Source organism: Siniperca chuatsi, linkage group LG6, assembly GCF_020085105.1.
Source record: "Siniperca chuatsi isolate FFG_IHB_CAS linkage group LG6, ASM2008510v1, whole genome shotgun sequence".
In the NCBI taxonomy this organism is placed as follows: Eukaryota; Metazoa; Chordata; class Actinopteri; order Centrarchiformes; family Sinipercidae; genus Siniperca; species Siniperca chuatsi.
In genome coordinates, this window is record NC_058047.1 from 2548150 (window position 1) to 2573392 (window position 25243).

The window sequence follows — 25243 nt, forward strand, 5'->3', positions numbered from 1 at the left end:
AGATGAAATATCAATCTCATATCTGTGTGTTAAATACAGAGCTGGATGTGTTTGGCCCAGCTTAGCATAAATACTGGAAGCTGGGGGAAACAGCCAGCCTGGCTCTGTCCAAAGAGAAAAAAATGTCTTCCAACAAGGGCCTGCAAATATTATATTTTTATATTATCGGTCAATACCAATTTCTTACTAAATTGATGAATCACGTGGTCTATAACATGTCAGCAAATACTGTAAAATGGATTGACTACATTATTTTGTCAACAACTAAGTGATGAATCAAATTCATTAATTGTTTCAGCTTTACAAAAAACTCTTAAGCTGACTTATCAACACGTATCCTGGTGTTTAATCTGCACACAGAAATGTAAAAATGACAATTTGTGGTTTTAGGGGGATATTTACGCTGGGACTATTTCTTGGGAAATAACTGTGCGCAGCATCTCAGACTCTTGTCATCACAGTGAGGTTGCCAGGGTTGGTACCATTGTGCCTTTACAGGGACCAAACCTAACCTGTAGTGACTATATTGATAACAAGATATGTCAGAATCAGCAGGGGACTGACATGATACGTTCACTTAACAGTAATTAATCAGAGCGGCACACTGCAATGTCTGGTAAAAAGGAAACCTGCAGATTGTGAGAAAAACCCCTCACAGTTGCACTGCAGGTCAGACAACAGGCTAAAGTTAGCTTGATACTCACCAGTTAGATACACATTGCACTCAAAAGTCTGCATCGAGTAGAAATTAGTTTAAAGTTCATATTGATCAGGTGGACTATTACTATCAATTGCTGTAACCTGGGGGAAACCCTAAAACCAAAATTTGTCATTTTTAGATTTTTGGTCATACACAGGTTAAACAAACAAAATACAACGTGTTAATTCATGAGCTGTAGAGGTGCTCTTAGGTGTATTTTTGAACTTTGGACAAAACCAGCGAGACACAGAAGGAAGAATCTGAACAGAGGGCTATAATGATGTGAACAGAGGGAGACAATGTCAGCCGTAACACCAGCCAGTTTTCTGATGAAGTCCCTGAGCAATAGATTTTACCACCGAACCCTCCTCGGCTACATTACCAGCCAAATAAATTGCCTGAGAGAGCAGAGAGAACCAGTCTGTGCAGTGTAAGTGTCAGTGTGTGTGTGAGTATGTGTGAGTTAGTGTATGTCGTATTCTTGCCAAGCTGCGGGCACGGTTTGCGTGCCTGGGAAGGAAAACAGCTCATAACAAAAGCAGAAAGAGAGGGCCAGAATGTGAATGGGTGTGTTTGGGAGTTTACAATCCTCCCTTTTTTCCTACTGATTCTAGCGTGCTGGTTGACAGATTGGCTGGACAAGACTGAGGCTTCACATGCAAGTAATGTGCACATAGAGAGCCAAGCGCGCACGCACACACACACACACACACACATTGTGGAGAGATGCCCGAGTAGGAGCACTCAGGTGGAGCAGTACCGGTCGTATATTCAGACTCCATTTGGAGAACATGGCTTGGAGGGCAGCTCTCCTGAGAGGTCAATGGGCATCCACACACACACACACACACACACAGTCACAAACCTCTGTTAAGGGGTTAACATACCGCCAACAGGCACTAACCCTTGACCTCCACTAATGCTGTCTGCAGGGGTGGCAGGGGAGGTAATGGGTAAGAAAAATGCTCACACATGAACCTGACCTCCCTGTTTTAGCCTGCCTCTCTCTGCCCCCCCCCGTCTTCCTCCGTCTTCCTCCGTCTGCATTCATCAAGCAAAGGGAAGCTCAGTCAGACAGGCAGTCACCCTGTCCGGCCACTGAAACAGCAACATGATCTAAACACACGCACCCACACCTTGAACCATTAAATGACTGAACATCTCAATGTTAGTGCTGATCAGCGTTGCCAGGTTCTGAAAATGGCATAATCATACAGAGACTCCAGAATTATTGTATTTCAGGGCAAACTTGTAATTCAGAGTGCAGCGATTACATTTGCCACCACAAAGTAACTGGGAAAACTATTTAGTACTATATAAATGCAATTTCTAGGAGACAGGGTTGTTCATTTGTGATACTCCAACATGTCTTGGGACGCCTCAGTATGGTTCAAAACAAGTGCTTGTTGGATCATCCAACAGCATGTGAAACTCCCTTTCCAATGATGGAGTTGGCGGCATGCACCCGACAAGTTTCCAAAATAGGCAATCCAATAATCACTCCCACTTTGTGCAGTGATTGACCACATGTGAAAATAGGTTCATTCTGAAACGCTCTTTTTCGTTCTTCACACAACTACATCAGTCACTGTTCGTGTCTCTTTAGCTGCTCTTCATCTCCATTGGTACGAATCATCGGCGTCTTACCCCTCTCTATGACAGCAAGCTTTTCATCCCGCCTTCAAGCGTGGCCATGTATCATCATTTTATCATTTACATGCAACTCTTGTTACCTTTTGCTGTTTTATATTCAGATCTGTCAGTCATATTTAATGACTTCAGTTTGTTCTCTCGGCCTGGCTGAATTCACGCCTGCCTTGTTAAGCAGACAATTCTTGTCTGGACAAAACCTGGATGCTCAAGACTCATGATATGACTGTGTAAATAAGACGCAGACCGAGATCCTGAGAGAATAAACGACGATGGAGAACTGTGTAAGTCTGTTACATCAGTACAATATCCCACATCATTCCCCTGATTACAGTTCTGAGGCTTTATTCAGACACCCCACTGAGAGAGGGTTGTGTAAGGGATGTTACAAAAGACACACTTCAAAGACAGCACAAAACAGCTCCCTCTGGTCCTTTTGTTGCTGTGATGTAAGCTTGTCTGCCATTACACACACACACACACACACCTATGAGACACACACAAGTAATTACACAGGTGTATGCACATGCTCTCAGTTTTTCTCTCCTGCTTAATTTAAATGTAGCTTACTGACTTTATTTCACACATAACTTTCTGTTCAATACCAAAATACTGTAATTCCTAACATGATGAAACGATCCAATGAGCAAATGAGGACGCACAAACAAAACCTGGACACCCTGACGAGAAGCCCTGTGAAATGTCAACAGTGTTTAGACATTTTTAAATAAACCTGAGCATGTTGAATGTCCTTGTGTGTGTTTCCCATCAGGCTACATTTTAACATTTGCATTTAAAAGATATTCAGAATCAGGAAAAATCACGAATCTCCTGTGGCAGCCCAGCCCCGACCCCTGATGTATCCATTCTATCTCCCCACCCAGCAGGACAGAGGTTTATTCCATGAATAATTGATCGTTCTCCAGACATTATCCTGTCGTTTTGTGTGTCACCCAGAAAAAATGAAAATCGAACAAATGACACTGGAGTCCCACCTATGGTTGAGTCTGATTTGTGGCTCTATGAGCTGTGTGTGTGGTCTGTGATTGTCTGCTGCACTGCTTTGGAATGAGTATTCACCACTGTACCTGAAAGCTGAAGCCAATGCCAAAGTGCCTTAAGATACAGAGCAACTAAGGGTCAGTAGTCGCTAGCTCCAAAACTATTTCTGACTCCATAGCAGATTTAAAAGGTCACAACTGTTTCTTTAAAGGTAAGGTCTCTATTGATGGTTTAGCTTCTTGTGATTTCTGTGGCAATTTTGGAAATGGCTCTATTAAGATGTCTTAGCTTGATTAGAAATACGTTTTAGAAACAAGATTTGATTATGATTCCTCAAAGAAGGGAAACTGGATAATTTTCTGACCAAGAAGTAGCATGAATGGAAAGAAAAGAAGAGGGCCTACCTTGTAGTACGCCACAAGAGATACTAGTTAAGGTAGATGAGAAATTAGCAATTTAACTGAAAAGGTTCTGGCTCTAAAAACGTAACCAGCTGTGACATTGATAATAATCATGTAATGAATATGTTTATTCAAAGGGCCATGATCCACTGTGTCAAAGGAAAAAATTAGGCAAAAGAAATGTCTGAGGCAAGTTCCAGCCTATCTATCCGGTGTTGGACAAAGCTGATGTTCCAGGTTATGTCCTTGCCTGGTCATTTTTTAACCATAAATAGGACTCTGATCTGATTATTAGTCCAGCACCTTGCCAACATCACCTCTAAATGAACCACTGCTCCATATAAAGGAAACACAACCCCTGTGCAGCCACTATAATCACTGCTGTAACCAATATGTCGACCCTGGCCTCAATACCATGGCCCTCAACAGACTAGTACAACCTTACACACACACACACACACACACACACATTGACCTACTGACATTTTTATACACACATACATGCACTGACCCACAGACAATGACCTCAGCAGACTGGCTTGGCCCTTGCAATCAGCCACACACCTGCTATCTGACCTTTCGTTCGTCCTCATAGAGCATGATTGATCTCTCCACAGCATTTTATTTCTGCAGACATACACCAAAGATTCACATGCAGGTTAAAGCGTCCCTGTGCAAGTTCTTCTTTAGTATTGCTAAAAAACCAAGCTACAGCAGTCTACATGTTTGTGCCCTGATCTATAAACACGGCTACAGTGAACATTTTAGGACATTTCTTAGACCTCAGCATCAGTTCTCAGAGTCATCCGAAATGGAATAAAGTGGACATTAACCAATGTGGCCTTGGACTATACAGTATTTGTCAAAACAGCATCAGAGAAAAACTGGTTCAGATAAACGATATCAGCAAAAAATTAAGTATCAGACCAAACAGCCTCATATGGTATCAGGTGAACCAGCTGACTTTGAAAATGTTCCACCAGAAGCAACAACGATAGCACTTGTGGTAAATCTTCTCATAGTAAAAGTATTATCCCCATAAACCTACCACTGACTTTTTCTCATTCAGTCTAAATAGCAGAACCCAGAATAGAACATACAACTGCACTTAAAGCTTTCTTTATAAGAAAGATGTGTTTGCCGTACTTCTGACAGGATTTGGTAAGTTTAATTTACCAACTATGCTACATCACACGTTTGTTGCTCTGATTGGTTGTAGGTCTATCCAATTGCGTCCTGGGGCATTTTGGTCTGCGCCCGTTGATGATGCCCCTTGGAAATGAACTGAATTAGTCTGCCGATGCCAGGCTATTGTGCTTCCGAAGTACAGGCCTGAATGAGTTTGTACATATATATCTTGTGTTTTTCCAATGAAAATATGTATGCTGTATGTGCAGTGACTAATTAGACAGTGCTTTCAAATGTCACAATTCTTCAAGTCTTCAAAATTCTCCCAAGTTTTGAGATGTATACGAAAGGGAGATAAGATCCATGATAAATAACCTTGCTGTTGGAAGTTGAACAGAAGAAGTTCTGGTTGAGGTTGAGGGTATCCTCAATTCTAAGCCAATAGGATTCAATTAATCTAATGTGAGTAACATGGATTCCATAACTCCCAACATGCTGTTTATGGGGCAAAATGATGCTTCCTAAGTTGCTTATGCTCCAGAGTCAAGTTTTGGCTGAACAGTTTTGGACCCATTCCATCTGAAATTATAAGCCTTTCTTTCAATCACGCCAGCAACGGGCAAAGCAGAAAATGTAGGGATGATACAGCTGTTCTCATAATGGATTTGCAACTGCCAAGGGCACAATGGCCAGTAGATTAAATCATCAATTTACATGCCAGTTCTGATGGCCGTGTAAAATCTTCTGACATCCCTGGTTTACTTGAGCACTTCACCTCACTTCAGCAGCTGAGCTCCTGCGCTGGCAGCAGCTCGAAGGATCAGGGTGTCCAACGTTGGCAATATGATGCTTTTATTATATTTGTGATGCCAAAATTATTAATAACACCTGTAAACGTTTTTACTTTTTCTTTGAATGGGAGATGTCTAAACCAGAAAGGCAGAAGATTCCTCGTTCGATACCATTTTTTTTCTGTGGGGACACTGTGATGAGCAGAACGATGGTCAGGTGACATATAGGCGACTTTTTGGTAGCCTTTTTAACTTTGCTAAATACAGCCTCTCTGGAGTATAACTTTCATCACATATGCTTTTGTCCGAAGTGGCCTGATCTGACGTCCAGTTACACATATCATACTTCACGATGTTTCTCCCTTGGCCAGAACCTTTTAGCTTTTTAACCTTCTAAGAAATTATGTTGTTTTTCTATGCTTTCGGAGGAATGATGCTGAGGTCTGAGAATTGTTACCATAAACTCTGTACATTCAACTAAACTAAACAAGAGCCAAGCTAAAGCTGTTATTTCATGCTTCATGCCCAATTTATCACAGCAGCTTGGGCAAAATGTTTGTGTTTTCCACATATTCATAAACCAAAAGTGTGTTTTCCGTTGCAGTTTGTGGTGCAGTGGGGAAGGGAAAGGGAATGTCATGTTTCCACTGTGAGAAATGTATGGTGATACGCTTGAGAAACAAACTTCAGGCACCTTGTCAATGAGCAGAACATTTGGAAAATGAACTTCATGTATTAGTGTTGAGAAACAGAGAAGATAAGCTTTGGTGTGATTTTTCAGTGTCACAAAAAAAATCCAAGCCAAGCGAGATCATATTGCACAATATTATGCCACAATATACTGTTATACACCTACAAACAAATATTAAGGTTGCTAAGAGAAAGAATAAAAGAGTGTATGCATATGATGTGTATAGATGGAAAAGGGAGAAAGTTTGTGTGCACATGCATGTTGATTATCCTACCTGGCGCAGCCTGCATCTCCATGAGACCTCCTGTTGCGATTAGAGCCTCCAAGATCCTGACGTGATGCTCCGGGATCACGTCCGCACTGTTGACAAAAACACAAACATGAACAGAAATTGTGGTCAAATTGTAAAGGACACCACTGAACTATGTGTATTCAATCAGGATTTGGATATACACACAAAACTTGTTGGTAGGATCAATTTTATAAAAAATGTTTTTTGGTCTTGGTCTTTTCATGAGACGTGTTGACAAGAAGCCCAAACAGTAGAATATGTGTGACTGTCAAATTACTTGCAGATGAAGTCTACACTCCAGAACCATCTAAGACTAATCAACATTTCCACACACACGAAATAAGCTAACATGGGATCTGGTTGAAATGGCATGGCATGCTATGATGCGCTGCACCGCCCTTTATCCGCCCGTTGTGCACGTCAGAGGTGAATTGCTTGACCAGGCTATGCAAACAATCGCTGCTTCTGACTCACTGACTACCTCCCCAAATCCACTACATCTCCACCGCACACAACGCCACAAGGAGAAATTCCTCAGTAATTTCTGGAAAAACAGACGCAGGCGAGCTTGTACAGGGTCCAGAGAAACAAAACAATACCATCAGCCTTGTTAATGCCATTCTCTCAGTGTTCAAACATCCAGCTCTTATACTGCAGGATGTTGATATTCCAGCTAAGCCAAATATCAGGCTTGGTTTTCCTTTTAGCAAGGGCAGAGGTTTTACTACAGAAATATCAGGTCTTTGCGCTGGATCAAGTCAATATCGCTCAATTGATTTGAGTTTTGTCATGGAAATGGGGGTGTTGTGGATGGAGTTTTAAAAAAGTGCCACTTTCAGTGTCCTACATTCAGTCAAAATGTTTAGTTCTTTGGCTGGCTGATTCACAAATGTAGAAAAGAAATGGAAATACCCTCTCCACCCAAATGCTGTGGGACTTTTGTAAGAGAAGTGTTTGGAATAATCAATGCTTTTTTTATGCAATAAAAAAATAAAAGTCACCTTCATTCGAGTTAGAGCACTTTAAGACTCAGATGGACATGAAACTCTCCTAGGTGAATCAGCAGTGCAAAAAATGAACAACAGTGTTAGAAAACATCTGGCTCTTTGATAAAAAGTCAAAGATACAAACCTGTGGACATAAAAACTGTAGGAAAGCAGTCAACTACAATTCCCAAGGTGTATCTCAATTACAGAGGTTAAAATGCTGTTGCCTAAATACTTCCACAACCAGCGGTTCACAGAAAGGGGGTTACCTCTTCTGTTACTCAAGGTTTGTTCTATTTTCCCAGTTACCTGCTTGAGGGAAGCGTCATTGTTTCCCTGTCCCCCAGAGACTGATACTGTCATTAACAACCATACATATAACCCTGAATGCCGGAAGGTGAAGTGGTGCTTCCACGGGGATTGCTTTGCTTTCTATATATGAACATCTGGAAATGTGTTATGTCTCTTATACCTCTTACCAAAGTTAAAAGAGGATGTGTTTTAATCCTCCTCAATGTTAAAGTGGAACCTGTTGACTGCAGTTACACCTTGAGCACTGATAAGAATGAAGGCTAAAGGATGAACTATGTTTTAGCTGTACCGGCAGAGGATTTAAACGGATAAGAAAATGCACTCAGTTAATGTGTAAATGAATGAGGGAATGAATGAAGGGTGACGCCCGCGTACCTGAGAGGAGAGTGCTTGAAGACGGCCTCGGCAAAGGCCTGTCCCAGCAGCCGGGGACCGGCGTTGCTGTGTTGGCTGACCCGGGCCAGGTGTCTGCTGAGGTGGACCAGGAGCTGGTGGTTGGCCTGAGCGATGCTGGGAGACTCCAGGATCCTCTTCAGCCTCTCCCCACACTCCTCCACACTCTGACTCTCTACAAGACAAAAACAACACCGGAATGGTTTCTTTACACCATTAAACCAGGTGAATTAATGCTTCATCAAATGCTCTTTTTCCATCTTTTATGTGCCCATTCATTTCTGTCTCCACTGCACTATCACAACTGACATGAGATAAATACAGTTGTATGCTGTAGCATTAAGATTTTCTTTCATTGTAACTACGAAGCCTAGCCAGCCACAAAACAAAAGCACCTGTCTCTTTGGCTCTACAGTGAATGTTTTCCATCCAAATGATTTCCTTGCTAACCAACCAACAAAGGAAATACAAATCAGTGTGTGAAATGCTGTATGAATATTCTCAAGAGAGAAAAACAAGATTACATATCTGAAAGGACAGCACTAATTCACCTCTAATTAATCGGTAATCCTGGTCCCACACAGCCTTTTGTTCCCCTTTAAGATTGATCATTTACTCTATGTTACTCTAATAAATGAATTTTGAACACATACCATGTAGCATTATTGTGAGCCAATTTTATTATTATTTTATTATTTTTCTATTCTTTGTCTTTCTGTTGAAGCAGAAGTATGTAATGAGGAAAGTTTTTAGAGGAAGAAGCTAAAGCAGCTCACGCAATATTGTTTTTTATTTAAACTGAAATATCTATTCCCATCAGCCTTCATCTCATCATCTTTATCAGTACGTCAACTTGTCCTTAACTGAAAGCTGAAAGGATCGGTAGGAGCTTTAAGTGTAACGGCATGTCTCAGGATGCGTTTCAGTCGTGATTTTTAGTCGTCCGTCTCACACGCGTCTGATGGAGCAGATCTAGTGTATGTTTACACTTCAATCCATTATCTTGAGTTTCATGCGTGTACTTACAGTGACTGTGTGTTGGGCTCTGAGCACTGCCAAAACGCGGGTGAACTACACTCAACACTGTGCCTGAACACATCTTGTGTAGACATGCTGCAAGTTTTTAAGTCTTTTAAATCTATAATTTACTAACAATATGTACATGGAAAAAGTAACCTAACCTTTAAAAACACTGTTATACTATACTATGTTAAACTATTAAATGATTTCAAAGTGCAAAATCAGAAAGCACATATAACAGGTGGATGGACTGTCGCAGTGATCATCTAAGGTAAGCATCAGCTTTGGAGTTGTCGGAAGGTTTATTTTTTCTTTTTGATGGAGCTAACAGTTTGCCCCTAGTTCCAACATTACATTATGTTCACATCAGCTGTTTTACAGAAGTAAAGAAAACCATGCTGTATAAAGTAAGATGAAAGTGCATGCATCTCTGTGTCTTCGTGCTTGGTGGAGATCTGAGCTGATACCCTGGATGCCACATGCATTCAATATCCATCCAAACATGTAGCCAACTGCTTGTCGGCTTTCAGGAGATGTATGGCCTTGGCAGGACATCAGTGATTTGAATTCAGACCCAGTCCAGCAGCCAGCTGCTAGCCAGCTAACAGACGCTTAGAAAAAAAAGTCACGGGGCTTCGCATACGAATGCTTGTAAAAGTGACACAGCTAGGCAGCGCAGGGGATAATACGACTCCTTTTCTTGTATTAGCCAGGGTTCAGACAATGGGCCGTGTTTGAAGAGGACCAGATGTATTGACAAGAGCTCTCACCATAGGTCCTTTACCACAAACAAGCTGCAAACAAGAAAACATCTGTCCTTGAGCCTGCTATGTGCTGGGTTTATGACGGGGGGAAACTCAGTGGGAGAGCACAGATCTGCCACTGAACACCAGACTGATCAAGTCCATTTATCTCTGTCTGAATCTGCTGTCTGCTCAGGGATTCCATTTGTAACAAAGTTCTTCTTTTAGATTCAGTATTTTTATAGTATAAGTCTGAATTTATAATCAAGTTTGTGCTGGTGAGACTGACTAATTGAGACCGAACAGTGAAATTAAAGCCATAGTTTTCCAACCAAACCTGATTAGGACTCATCTTTTGCAAAATCAAATACTCGTTTTAAATGTTTGTTCCCTTTTATCTTAATTTTCCCTCTGTTCATTGACTGTGACTGTGTTTAATGTGTGAAGCAATAATTCAATATTTTAGTGGAATTGTACTGTGATCATTATATCATTATTTAACACAACTCTGAAAGTAATTAAAAACTAACACAATGACTTTTTGTTATGTTAAAGGAATAGTTTGACATTCTGGAAAACACGCTTATTCACTTTTCTTGCCGAAAAAGTGGCAAGCCATGTTGTCGCTGTGAAGTTGCCAGGCAACCAGTGGAGAATTCCCAAAGTTATTGCTCATGGCCAAGAAATAGTCCAGCACATAACTCTCCGTAAAACCGCAACTTGTCATTTTTAACGTACACTGGATCACAGCTCATTGCATTACATTGATTTGTCTATTTTTTTTAATATAGTGATTTTTTTTTTTTACACGCCTTATCTGCTCAGTAGTATGTGTGTGGGCCCTAAGAACGTCCATCAATACAAAATACATACAGGAATACTCAATGTTAATGATACACAAATTTACTGAATTTGTGTATCATTAACATTCAGTTTTCCTGTATGTATTTTGTCATTATTCTTGTTTTGCAAGTATGTTAGATTCACAGCAATGGCTCAGCAATGGGGGATACATAAGTAAAAACATTGCATCCACAACCAGAATGTACTACATCTCTTTGATGTCAGAATGTCCTGTTTTAAAAACATCTTCTGTTATTCAAAGGATTATGAATGTCAGTGAGGAAGAACCGTTATCTGTTTCTTTCCATGGAGCGAACATTCGTAGAAGTCGGCTTTGTGTTGCCTGGAGCTTTAAGTGCAGAAACCTGAGGTGCATAAGAATTAGCCTGATCATGATAAGCATACATGAATGACCTTGAATATTAACCTCTTATAAAGTATGGATTTTGTACTTTGATCAAAAGAATTACCAAGAGATTTCACAGTAACTGCAGGATTATGTCCTTTATTTAATCATTGCAAAAGCAACTAAAACAGATGTGAAACACATTAAAACAAAGTTAAAGTGAACAGAAAATAAAATGCACAAAACTACATTTCTGTCCTTTACTAACCGTCCCTTTAAGATTATACTGTGTCATCTACGGTTACCAAAGACTGCAGAGTAGGGCTGGTATAATGCAAAATGCTCTTTTTCAGTTGTTGTGGATAAATAAGTGGACCTTGGCTTGTAGCAGAGAATAAACTGGTTAAACACACAGGGACAGTGTTTGTGGAAAGAGCTAAACTGGACTGCTGCTTTACATATATATACAGTATATTGTACAGTGATTTGTGTGATGCAGTGCTCTACATGTGTATGTATATGTATCTGCATGTGTATATGCTGTATGTATCCAGGTGTTAGACTGCTGATATGTATTGATTGACCATGTGAGGTACTGGTGTATTTGGCCCTCTGTGCAGGAACTAAAGTGTTCCAAATCGATAACTAAGCAATAACTCTGGAAGAACCGATTGAACAACTGACTGTATATTTAACAGCTGACTGATTAGAGAGATGGAGAAAGAAAGAGAGAACTAGCTGTAAAAAGGCTTCATATTTCCACAGCTGTTCCCTGAGTAGGAAAACACATTCAAAATCACAATGACATTCATAAAAATCCAGCCCTAAAACATAACCTTACATAACATTATGACGTCTGTTTTACTCTATTTGTCTAGACAGGGATGGTCATTTTTGTAAAAACAAAGTAATATCCTTATTTAAAACATATTTCTCTTTTTAGCGGCCTACTACAAACACCATTTCCCATAATCCCAAGGTCTTCCATGAATTAGATGTCAACAATGACTATGGGAATGGAAAGGGAGGACCGACAGCAGAGATTACAGCTAAAACATTGTGAAAAGAACATGTTTGTCCATGTGCATGTGTTACTGTGTAAAGTATACTGTATGTGTATGAGCTTCAAGCATATATCAAAGTATACTGTATGTGTATGAGCTTCAAGCATATATCCGTGTATCTATCTTCCTGTGTTGGGGGCTGGTGTCGACAGGTCAAAGGTCAGACAGACAGAGAGGAGAGGTCAAGACGTTTCAGAGGGAAAGTGGCTTTGTTTAATAACCATTAGTGTGTGTGTGTGTGTGTGTGTGTGTGTGTGTGTGTGTGTGTGTGGTGTACTGTAAATTATCGGTGTCTTTCTCTACAGGAATTATCTGTATATCTGCGTACATTTATGTGAGCTGTTTACATTGTTTATGTCGCTCAAAACCAATGTAAATGGATTACTGAGCTACAAACAAATTAGTAAATTTAAGCATATTTTACAACTAATGTTTTACCTTTCAGGCCTACAGGGAGTGTGTGATGTAAAAAAACTTTTTAAAAAGTTTAGTTATTAGGTCATAATACACAGGCTACACCTGTGGTTATTAGTGTGAATGGAAAGTGTGTTTTGTTAATCCAGGTTAGAAATCACACTTTACTGGGGGCAGCAAACAAGGCTCATGCTCAAAGCTCTGTTTTTTGGTTCTGCTTCTGATTTTTGGAAAGTATTCATTGTTATTTATGTTATTTTGGTATTAATCTGAATACCCCGAAACCATATCTACATATGAAAAACTGCCTCTTATATAAGCTCAACCATCGAGCATCATTTCTGTTTTATTCTCTCTTTCTCTTCAATATTTACTCAACCAAATGTCTGAATAGTGTAATGTTTGTCTTTACTGTATATTCTGGTCTTTCAAATATGCTCTGAGCTTCAATGTCAGAAATGCAAAAGAAGAGGAGCAAGTGATGTGCAGTGTAGCCAAACAAACCGTGGGCTGAGAGGATTCATCATGTCACGTTAGAAAATGACGACCACAAGTAGTGTCAAAAATAGGGTTTGATATAAGGACTATCATAAGGATTATAAATAATATATTTTGTAGCTGTCAAGGAGCATTGGGGGGCTCAAGGAAGTTCAGGGACACTTGAGGTGTGTGTGTGTGTGTGTGTGTGTGTGTGTGTGTTGGGTGGGCAGGTGGGTGGTGATGGATGGCTGACAATCTGCTGCAGCCTGATGGGGGTCATGGAAGTCACCTCTCTCTGTCTGACCACTACTGATCATAGACGACCATCACACACCCACACACACACACACAGACACACACACAGCCCTCCTCCCTCTGTTATTATGGATTGTGGTTGACCCCACTGGTCAATAGAGGTCAAGGCTAGAGAGGGAACTTGGCCCGTCCATCTGGCCCCGTGAGAATCGGGGGCGAACTGGGGTCAACTAGAGCTTCTCCACAGGACTATTTTAGAGATGGATGTTAAAAGCACTTATTGTAAGTTGCTTGGCTTCTGCCAAATAACTTCAACCTTATTGCATTACACAAGTTCCATTTACATACATAGATGCTTAATAAATTATCCAGTCAGATCAGATGATGATCACAGGAATGAGGTCAGTTGTTGCATGAAGTATCTTGAGGAAACCAGAATAGCCATCCACATATAAAATACTTTTCTTAAACATCAATTAAACATTAAACTGTCAAAAGCTTTACGAAGACAAATGGTGCTCTAGTGCTCTCCAACCTGTCCACCTGTACATACAGGTGTACAAAGAAGGAGTTGTTATGACTGGGATGCAGGATAATTTTGGCCTCAATATTCTCCAAGGACACAGTGTTTGGCAGCTGGCCAGCCAAAGCAATGCCAAATTTGAGGGATTATGTCTAGGTAGCACAAGTCCAGGTGCATCATTTCGGCTGTGATACTGAGGAACATGAGATCATGCCAGGCCCTCAGAAAGCAGAGGTGATGGTTGGCCCTTCTGATTTATTTCAGATCAAACAGGATGAAAATGTGATTGATAGCAGTAACATTATATCTCAACAACTTTGGACGGTTTGCCATGAAATTTTGTACAGACAGTCATGTTCCCCAGAGAAAAATGTATTATGACTTTGGTAATCCTTCTGACATCCTCTAGCGCCACCAGCAGTTCAAAGGTTTTACTTGTCCAATACTTTGCTTTATGACCAAATACCTGCAAAACTAACAACATTCTCATCAGCCTCAGCTGTACTTTGTGTTTTGTGCTAATTAGCAAATGTTAGCATGCTAACACGCTAAACAAAAATGGTGACAATGGTAAACATTTTAACTGCTAAACATCATCTTGTAAGCAGAAGGCTGTTACTGGATTTGAGGGGTTAGGGCTGGGGTGAGTACACACACACGTTATTTGGGTGAACAAAAATCCAAATAGGCAAATTACATTAAAAAAAAAGAATAATATAGAAAAAAGTCATCTTATCAGATTGATAAGAAGGTAATGTTGTGTTGATCAGATCCTTATAGTCTCATTAAACATGTTTATCCTACATCTCATCTCTAAAGGAGTCAACACAGTCCCTGTCTGCATCAGCGTCTCTCCTCTACTCCGTCTCCTCTGAAGGTCTAGATGGACAGTGGTCAGTCACTCTCAGCCAGCTGGCCTTTATCATCACAAGACGATGACGATGATGGTGAGACCATTAAGGTTAACTAACTCTCACAAAACTAAAAAATAGGCATGGGGTGAGGAACATGGATAAAAAATAAAAAGGGCAGAGGGGAGCAAGTGTAGAAGGTCTAAGATTAAATTATTAAGATTAGTAACTCAGAGACCAAAGACAGAAGGAGGATGAGAAAGAATAAGGGAGGCGTGAACTGTAACTTTTAAATTTAGAAAATAAAAAGGTTGAGATACAGAGGAAACTCTTCCACCTGAAACCTAAAAAGTGAGAAGTTTCAACTGCAACTCCCTACTGACCTCAAATCACAAACAACATCACATTTATTAATCTCTCCTCTGCAGTCATTACTTTGAAATGGTTTAAGGCGCTTTCGCACATGTGACAGCATCACGATCCTCGCGTCTTTCTTTAAAAAAGCTGGAAATAATAAAACAGAAAAATGGTACAGCCCTAATAACAAAAGGCTGATTGTGGTCAGAATGTTTCAGGAACAGATGAGAGGAGGATTATTGGAGGATTACATCCATGTGATGACAACAAATGTAATTATTCTGTTACTGAAAAAAAAAAAAACAACAGAATGAAGATTGCTCTGAAACAGAAAATGATTGGACTAATTTGAGGGTTAAATGGAATTTGACTCAGCTATGCACATAAGCCTACATATTTAGATTTAATTTAGCTTAAAAAAACATGTTTTGCTGCCAGATTTCATGTTCAAATGTGATATTTTTACACACATTTCCCCAAATTCACCATAGTATCTTTAAAGACTGTATGATCTTTTTTACTCCTTTTCTTATTTTTTGGGGCGGTTGAACAGAATTGTGGATGATGACTATGACAACTGACCCACTGGTAGGTCAGTAGGGTTGAAAAGGTATTTGAAAATCCCTTCCAACTCTGGACATTTTATCTTTATTTCTAACAGTGTATGGGGATTTCCCATGATGAGCCACTGACTGGAAAAATGGACACAGATCAAACAGATGAAAGAATGACATGACTCCCAGAGAGCAGGACAGCCAGAGGAAAGGTAACAAATACAAAGGAATGAGAGGGGATTTTAACTGTTACAACATCAACAAATCCCAAGGATTAGACTAAGACGGGACAGACTAAGTGTCTTTATATGAGGCAAATTTTACTGATTCCATCCATATGGATATAATCACAAAGGCACCCCCTCAAAGTCCAGTATATACAAAACATGGAGTATACATTTATAATTATTAAAAAAAGTTTTAAAAAATGCAATTGCAAAAAATTAACAAATACAATTTTTTTTGCAGATGATACTGCTGTTTGCTGATGAAAGTGCTGTTTAATATATTTGTTTTATCTGAGTCAAACTAAGACTTATTCCTATCAACTTGGTAGACATGGCTATGAAAAGCAAAGAACTGACGGCACATGAATTTGGTATTTCAGAAAATATCTGCAAAAACAGAGCATTGGGTTAGTTTAGGACGAGCATTGAAGTTATTTACATTAGCTGATTGGCATCAGCTGCTTCATTCATGCTCCACCATTACTGGCTCATTCATCTGCTTCTTGACTACTAGTTGGCTTGTAACATCCAATCATATTCATACAGGTGAATATGACTAGCCATTATAATCGTACGCTTCTCATTATTACTTTGCTGACACACTTATGCCAATACTGTAATCTGCCACAGCACCCTCCACCACCCCAACCACCTCCTCGTGTGCTTAACTTTTGGTATTGTTGACTTTAGATGTGAATGTTCATTCTCAGCAAATTCTTTGATAGCGTTCTCAAAGAGCAGAGTCTTTTCCGTCAGATCTATCTGTATAACCGTTTGTTATAAACTGTCCTTGAGGAAAGTGTCTGTGGCTGACATGCTGGTAGGACTAGTGATGAAACGATTAGTCTATTAGTTGAGTAGTCAACAGACAAAACTTAACCACCAGCAATTTTGATAATCAATTAATTGTTTAAGTCATTTATCTAATATGCTTTTCTTTGTTTTATATAATTTTAAATTGAATATCTTTGGGTTTTGGATTGTTGGTTTGAGAAAACAAGTATATTGAAGATGTTACCTTGGGCATTATGATGGGCATTTTTCACTACTTTCTGCCATTTAAAAAGATTAATCAAATAATGGAAAAAAATAATTCTAATAAATAAATAATACAAATTATTAGTTGCAGCACTAGTTAGGACAAAGGGTATTAATTTTTTTAACTGCGTGGTGGTTGTGGGGGAAGTATATCGATCAAGGCTCCTCCAAACCAAACCTAGGTCTAGTTTTGTGCTCATTGACGGCTTATTCCCCAGTTGGAAAAATAACCAAGCCAATCAAAGCTTTGTAGGCAGGATTAAGAATGGGGATGCCATCTTTCTGTGCTAGAGCCAGGAAAATGACAACAGAAAATGGTGACAAGTTTGGATGAGGTCCACCTCTGTGTCAGTTGTTGTAAAAATTGTCGACTAAATATGAAATCAAAAGGACGGACACATCAGTCAATGCTGATTGGTTGAGGGGAAAAAACCCAGTCCCAAACAACTCAAATTAACACGATGAGTAATGAAGAAAAACCTAAATGGCAGTTTAGTCTTAACTGTTAATTAAGGCTACAGATGACAGGTTTGAGTGAGTGAAAATAAACAAAAAGCTCACATTGGCACCTTGGGCAACTTGTATGTTGTTGCTGAATATGTGCAGATATATGCTCACTGAGAAATATATCCAATAGAACCTCTGGTATGTCAACCCGGATGCTAAGGTACAGAAGTACAGACCTAAATGTCAGGTAAAAAAGAAGAAGAAGTAGCAGGAAGAGACAGAAAAGATTCTCACCAAAAGCTCCTCAAGCAAATAGTTTATTTTTCAGGGATCTCTCAATGTTATTGAGTGACTTATTCTTACTGTACAAATGAAATGCTTAAGACCTCAAAACCAGTTTTATAATGCCCTCTGATTTCACAGAAGGAATCACTCAATGCTTTTCAAGTGACTCCTTCCTAAATAAGAAGTTCAATTTCAGTGGGCTTGACCTTGGACGACCTGCGCAAAGTACTTGATGCATCCTTTCAAAGTGGTTTATCCTGACTTAAAATGTTTCCATGAATAAGTAAAATAAAAAAAGGCTGTCACTTAACAGGACGAGGACCAAGAGAGAGAGAAAAGCACTTACATAATTGAGGGGGTTTTCAGTTGGAGATCATGTTGAGGATCTTAGCCAAGTAATATTTTGGAAAGAAGGTTTCAGGGAAGCTGGTGCGAACTTCCTGCAAGCTCAGATGATGCCTCTGTCCTGACAAACACACGCTAACGTGCACAATGCTAATACACACTCATCTGTCTGTTCATCTGTCCATATGTCTGTCTCTCTTTGACTCTCCTTTATTTCCACACACCAGCACGCACACCATCCACGTAGGTAGGGTTCATTAAAAATAGATAAGAGTGTGAGAGTCCCTAAAAGCTGGAGAGAGGAGGGCCTGTTGGGCGAGGTGGGCGGCAGGTGAAAGGGTGAACAGGCAGGTCAGCTGCACAGAAAATGAGAAAAGAGAGAGAACCTGGCACCGAGCCACGTTTCTGCTCAGAGCTTGTTTTTATATACTGTAATCCTGAAGCTGTCAGGAGATTAGAAGAAATTTGATGCTGACGAGAGGGTACAGCCTTGTCGTCTTTACATCCAGATATGGCAGAAGTCTGTCAGGTGTGATGAGTGTCGGCGTCATGCCAAGTGACAGAGGCAAAAAAACACCCTGAGCTCAGACTGAGCTCCAGAGTGTAAGCCTGCAGTGCGTGAGAGTGGAGAGCAGATTACTGGCGAACTCACACCAGTCACCAGCCATGAAAATGCTGCTTATAGCTACAGAAAAACTCAAAATCTCAAGTTTTATGTGGGTCATAGTTGTGTTGGTAGTTTTGCTTCCAAAAGTTTGCCAAATCTTTAACTTTGGCATTACCTGATTTTTTTGCTGTTGATTTTTAATTTAAATGCTGAGCACCACAAACCAAATGATATTTACCTTCATTGCATTGTTCTGGAGGCAGGAATCTGAGAGGTGAATATGTCAAAACCTTGACAAATAAAACCAAAACTCTCTATAAGTGCCGATACCACCAGAGGCATGGTACATTTTTAGCCAGGGCTAACATCAGTGCACCTGTGTATGTTGCAGTGTACCACACTGTACCTTGAGCAGTGAAGACCAACTCGCTGTAGACTGTGGCGGGGATGATGGGGGCGGGCAGGTCCTGCAGGAAACCTCTGAGAGCATCAGTCAGAGATACCACATCATACTGGTCCAGGTCCACTGAGACTGGATCTGAGAGGACAGAAGACAGACAGGAAGAGAAGGGGGAAGTGTTAGAGATTATGTATATGATACAGTGATGTTTTTTTGATCTGGGGCCTAATCATGGAAGCAAGCTCAAGGTTATTTTAAAATGTAAAAGCCAGATTTTCGTAAACTTTTGCTATAGATATTAATGGACCCATTGGTAGACTGATAATCAGACTGACTTGCCATTTCGTTTCATTTAATTTATTCATTCTGACATCATGTTCATGTTTCACTGAAAATGAACTGATATGAATCACTGAAAAAATCTGAGATGTGGGCAGTGGTCAAGAGATCTGGAACTAGGCATTTTGCACTGATTGGATCATGATGATGTTATTTTGAAATTGAAATGCCATATTCCCCTTAAAATAGTGCTACTGATATTCATGGTCCCGATTGGATGCATGGTAACAATTTTGGTCACTTTCCTCCGCATAGCGCACCGCCATCTGGCCAAATTGCCACGACTGTAATGAGCTTTACTGAGCACATTTCATGCTTTCAGAGGATGAACCCTTGTAGGTTTGGGGAGTGGAGTACAAGGCAATATCATGGATGTTCACTCATTTTTTTGCGGTCTATACGGCAGAATTGACTGATTTTCTCTGCAAACAACTGTTACAATGAATTAGGACCAAAATTAAATGAAAGAAAGCGACTGTACATATAGTACAATTCACTAACTAAAAACGTGAATTTAGTGTTAAGTTACTTTTTAAGTAGTTAACACGTACTGTAAGCTGTACTGTACGAACTAATGGGGTCTTAACTTTGGCCAAAAACTCTATATTAGGAAAATATATGAGGGATCAGTGGTGATCTGATTACCCAGAGTGAGTCAAGTCTCACGGTCAGTTGTTTCTGGGAAAAGGGGAAAACTGTCACTCAGCCACAGATAAAAAGATGCTGAGATGTCCAACACATAAAGAGAATTTACAAAACTATACTATACGGCAGACAAAACAACAGATAACAAGCCTGCGTGTCTGCGTGAGCGCTCCAGCAGATTAGCAAAGGACATCCATCTTTCACCTCAACCTTCCTCCTCTACTCTACCTCTACTTGTCATTCCTCAATTCTGCTCTTAACCTTCCTCCCCAGCTTCTCTTCTTCCTGTTCCTCCTCGACCTTTCTCCTGTTTGCGTTTTATCTTTCATCTTCCTACACCAGCTCCACTTGCTCCTCTTTTTGCTTTCTTTTCCTTTCCTTCCTTCTCCTCTTTCTCATACTTTTTGTTTCCCTCCATCCTTCATCTTCCTCATCCCATCCTCCACCTCCAGCTCCCCTCATGCAGCAGACCCTCTGGAGTCAAAACACTGTTAAATCCCATTGATTTGCCCCTCTAACTAATGCCTGAATAAACTTAACCAATCACCACAGGCCAGTGAACCACCAGGCCATTAATATCAATGGATGACCTCTTCACATCGCACCGCTGAGGCCTGTGTTATCGTGCAGTGATTTGTCTGGGGGATCATTCGATCATCCCAACACCCAGACAGAGCAAATTTGGTGTTGCCATGGGACCTAGGTTCATGAAAAGATATTAATACACTTTTTCGTGTGTGTGTGTGTGTGTGTGTGTGTGTGTGTGTGTGTGGGGTATTAGAGCATAAAACAATTTGATTAATGAAGAGCAGGTTATAATTTGTTAATTTGAGTGCTATTTTTTATTAGGTTGGGATTTGTGCTGGTGACAAAAACGGCAATGGTGATGGTGTTATATCAGTTTGCACATCATGCGCAAAAGATACTGGCAATACTGGCTAATTATGATGCTACAACCAAGCTTCTTTCTTCTCCACTTAGTTGTATAGTTGTTTGAGTGACTGCTAAAAATCTCTCTTGAACAGCTGTCTAGCTGTCAAACTTTGATAATAATGCAGATAATATATCTAGGTTAACTTTTAACTTTTAAAATGCATTCATAGCAAGAAGCATCGTGATCAGCAACAAGTGTGTTAACCTTGAACCCCCAGGCAGTTTAGCTTGTTTTCTTGTTTACTTTCTTCATTAACAGGCTTATGGCGTAGTCACCACATGTGTTAGCTATGCATGCCATATATTGTTGAGGGCAACACACACAGTCTTGACATGTGTCATCAAGTGTCGACTTTTCAGAAAAGCAGCAAATATAACATTTCCTCCCCAGATCAGCACATACTGGCAACTGTACCATGACTACTTCTTCTGTCTGACATGTTCGGTGTGTCCTATGGGCGTCAACTGACACACATTAAATGATCCAACACTCTGTGACACAGCCAGTGCGTGTTCCACAGGATAAGTGAGGATATGCAGAACTGGTATGTAAGTACATGAATGGGCAGAGGAGAAGGTCAATGTTCCAGGGATATAAGAACAATGCTGATAGGACATTCTGAGACTAAGTACCGTCAAAAAAGTAGTGATAGTGTAAAACAAAAATATACAATTTTCGTATTTCAATTTAGGATGAATATAACAGGAAGTATGATGTTACGATGGAGTCAGTCAGTTTGCTGCATGGATGTATTAACAGAGCTAGATTCAGCGCAGCCTTTCGGCCTTGTTGCCAATTTGTCCTAGTGGCCAGCTGTGGTACTGCAACAAAAAACTCCCTGCAGCCCAAAAGGCATTTTCCCCATAGACCACCATTATATTCATCATTATTCGTTATATTCTCATTCGTCGTATTAGAGGGTAAGAACAAACGACCTATGTGGTCTTATGGGTTGGAGGACTTGTTGAAATAATACTACTTTTTACTATTTGTATGGCATAGTGAAAGGGTCTTCGTATTAAAATGTGTTACTTGCTAGGTTAGTATCAATAAATGGATTTATTCACATTTTTTGATTATTATCTTTTTCAGGTTGAACAACCCCTGACCTTAGTGAGAAATCAGACCAATCCCCTTGTTTAATTTGGTTGTTACGTTAAAAGCGTAGTCACTCTGTCTGACGAGGTCTGTGTGTAACTACTTTGTGTCAATGGACAATGACAATATTTAGGTCTGCAAAACAGGAGTTTCAGTACAGTAGATAATGTATGTATGAATCATGAGTTAGTTATGACTTCAAAGAGTGGAGGGAGGCAGCAATGTCAAAAACTTTTGCTGACACACGACTTTCCCACGCTAAGAGCAAAATGGCACGATTGTTCTGAAGGTATGCACATGATTGCTTTGAAGTCACTGGGTTCATTATTTAGTGCTGTGAAGAATCAGACGAATGTTATCTGGACACAAATAAATAAGATTTTACAAGAATAGGCCTTTCACAGAATGTTAAAAATGACTATTTTTAATCCATGATGGAAATCGCAGACAGTTGCTTTAACAGCAGCTATTTGTTTGTATCAGAAATCACCTGATAAAGTGGTGGTCTACTTAAACAGGATCTGTCTGTGTCCTAGTGGGATTATTCTGTGCTTCTTTTTGGCAACTCCAGAGCCGTGAGTGACCCAGTTAACCTTCTGGTTGGTCCAAAGGGCCTTCAGGGCAGGCTCGTCAGGATGGGCCGCACAACACGGAGACAATAACAAGTTGATTTGTAACCAAAACGAAAAATACAATGTGAAAAAAGAACAAGCCAACGCAGTAGCAATTTGAGCACATGTGAACTGCTGTTACACCTGCATTTATGGGAGCAAGCATAAATAAAAACAATATCCATTCCTTTCAGATCAGCGGATTTGCGCACAGAAAATCCACAAGAAGAATTTGTATAGAGTTCAACTTGTGAACTCAATACATGCAAAGTAATGTGTTTGACAAGTTTTAAGCTGTCTTATTGAGCTGATTTTTGAGGGAATGGAGAACCAGAGGAGGAAGAAGCTATCATATTAGGTGTTCAAAATAAGCCTGGTTTGTAGTTATGTATAAGATAGGAGTCTGTGGTAAAAATATGTCTTTTGTATAAACTGTGTGAACTTTTTGTCCAGTTAGCTAGCTAGCTCGTTAGCTTCTGAGCTAGCAGATGGACTATCACGACTGCCTAGTGCTAGCATGTTTCAAGCTAACTAGCATGTTACTGTAAGATCACCACCTATAGTAGCTCACCAACCAGCCGTGCAAAGAGTCACTACATCACCAAGATTCTAACACCGCCTACTTCGCAAGGACATACAAATTCATTTTGCTGTGCACCTTTCTCGCCTGTCCACACTCTTAAGATGCCGTTTTGATGTACAGCGCGCGTGTGTGTGTGTGAGCCTGAAAAGTGTTTAAGCCCAGAGGAATCTACAGGCCTGTGTTATGTTTTTCAGCCAAGGAGGCTAGTAGCCTAAATCCCTTTGTTAAAGAGAGGCAAGTGTCTGCTGACTTGTTTACTGCAGATGTGTTCCCAGCTATGACACAGATGACCAGGGCTTCCCAGCAATGGTTTCAGAAGTGGAGGAAGAAAACATATTTTATGTCCTTTCCTGCTGATGACCTTAAAGCTGCACTAATCCACATTTTATATCAACAACAGATCAAATGACTGTGTTTTAAGTTCATAGTTTTGGTTTTGCAGCACATTTACTGTTTAATTCAGTCTTAGCGCTCTCATCAACCTTGTTTCCAGCTGTTTTCTGCAAAAAAAGAAAGAAAAGGTAGCAGAGGGAGCTCGGTTGAGTTAGGTCAGAGGAGTAAGGTGAGGTGTGCCGGGCAGGAAGGCCTAAGTCAGCAGGGCAGCTTTAATCACACCTAATGAAATAGATTCATACTCTGGGACCACAGCCAATGCAGCATCATTACACTGCTCACTGAGGGATTGGGAAAGAAAAATCGCCAGATCAATTCAATCCTCTCCTCTTTCTTTCTCTGTCTCTCTATCCAAAGTTTAAGTTGTAATTCCCTGTTCCACTCTTACCTTCTAGAAAACGTCCCCTTTCCCGGTCTACATTTTTATCATGTTATGTCACCTGTCCTGTTCACTGAAAAAAATCTCCATCTTATCAAGTAATTTCTTTTTTCCCCCCTTCTTTTTATTGGGTCCTAAAAGCTGTATGTTTTTTAAACAGGTGAACAGATTTACCATTGTAGTGGGAATATTTCAACACACACAGACTCACACACAGTAGGACGACTGATAAGCTTTGAAGATTCAGGTCCATTCGTTTGCTGTTTAGCATTTAACTAACGTGACAAAGACAGACATGTAGAAATACACAAATCTACGTGTACACTCATACCCAAATAGGTCATTATCGATTATGACTTCACGTACATGTGTTGTGATGCATCGACAGGTTCAGGCTGATTTTTCTGATCTTCCTCCCGAAGGAACAACTTCAACCGGTCACTTCACCCTCGATCTGTCTCTGTCTGTCTTCTCAATCGTGATTCATTTTCCATCAACTCTCTCATCTTCTTTTCCTTCTGTTTTTTTTTTTTACCTCTATCCTCTGTCTCTTTTTGCTTACATCATATCATTGACCATAAGCTTACACACACACACACACACACACACACACACACACACACACACACACACACGGCCAGTTTCCTCTCCATACTTGATCAGGTAATCAAGCCTTTGTCTGACACTGACTATGGATCAGTTGACAGATGGGCAGATGAATGAAAGGATGGATGAATGAATGAATGGATTGAAGCTGGGTCAATAGTCAAGAGCAGACACTAGTTATTGGATTTCTGCATCTTACACAGGATCCATTTGGCAGGAATGGTTGATTGTCTTGAATGAAACTGGGTGGAGTGTTAGATGTACGTGGATAATAGTTTGTCTGTATTTCTTGTTTGAGGGTCAAGTGAAGTCATTTTTACGAAGGGTACACAATCAGACCTGACGTTACTCATCACACCTTAAATGAAAATAAAATAAAAAGTATTTTTATATAATAATAAGGAACAAAACCAGAAATAAAAACAGGAATAAACACATCTATAATAAAAAGATAGTAATATATGTGTCCTCCTTCAAGATCAAACATCACTAGAGAGCAGTGGTAAGCAA

At 40.1% G+C, this 25243-nt stretch overlaps 1 protein-coding gene across 2 annotated transcripts in view; it reads right to left on the reverse strand.

Annotated features, from left to right (window-relative positions):
* Positions 1 to 25243, reverse strand: part of pik3r3b (phosphoinositide-3-kinase, regulatory subunit 3b (gamma)) — a 226430-nt gene that overhangs the window by 110603 nt on the left and 90584 nt on the right. For both annotated transcript variants that reach the window (XM_044199321.1, XM_044199320.1), the window contains exons 5-7: positions 19152 to 19283; positions 8329 to 8521; positions 6638 to 6723 (exon numbers count right to left, since the gene is read on the reverse strand). In XM_044199321.1, coding sequence (XP_044055256.1) covers positions 6638 to 6723; positions 8329 to 8521; positions 19152 to 19283 — 411 coding nt within the window. The remainder of the gene's footprint in view (positions 1 to 6637; positions 6724 to 8328; positions 8522 to 19151; positions 19284 to 25243) is intronic.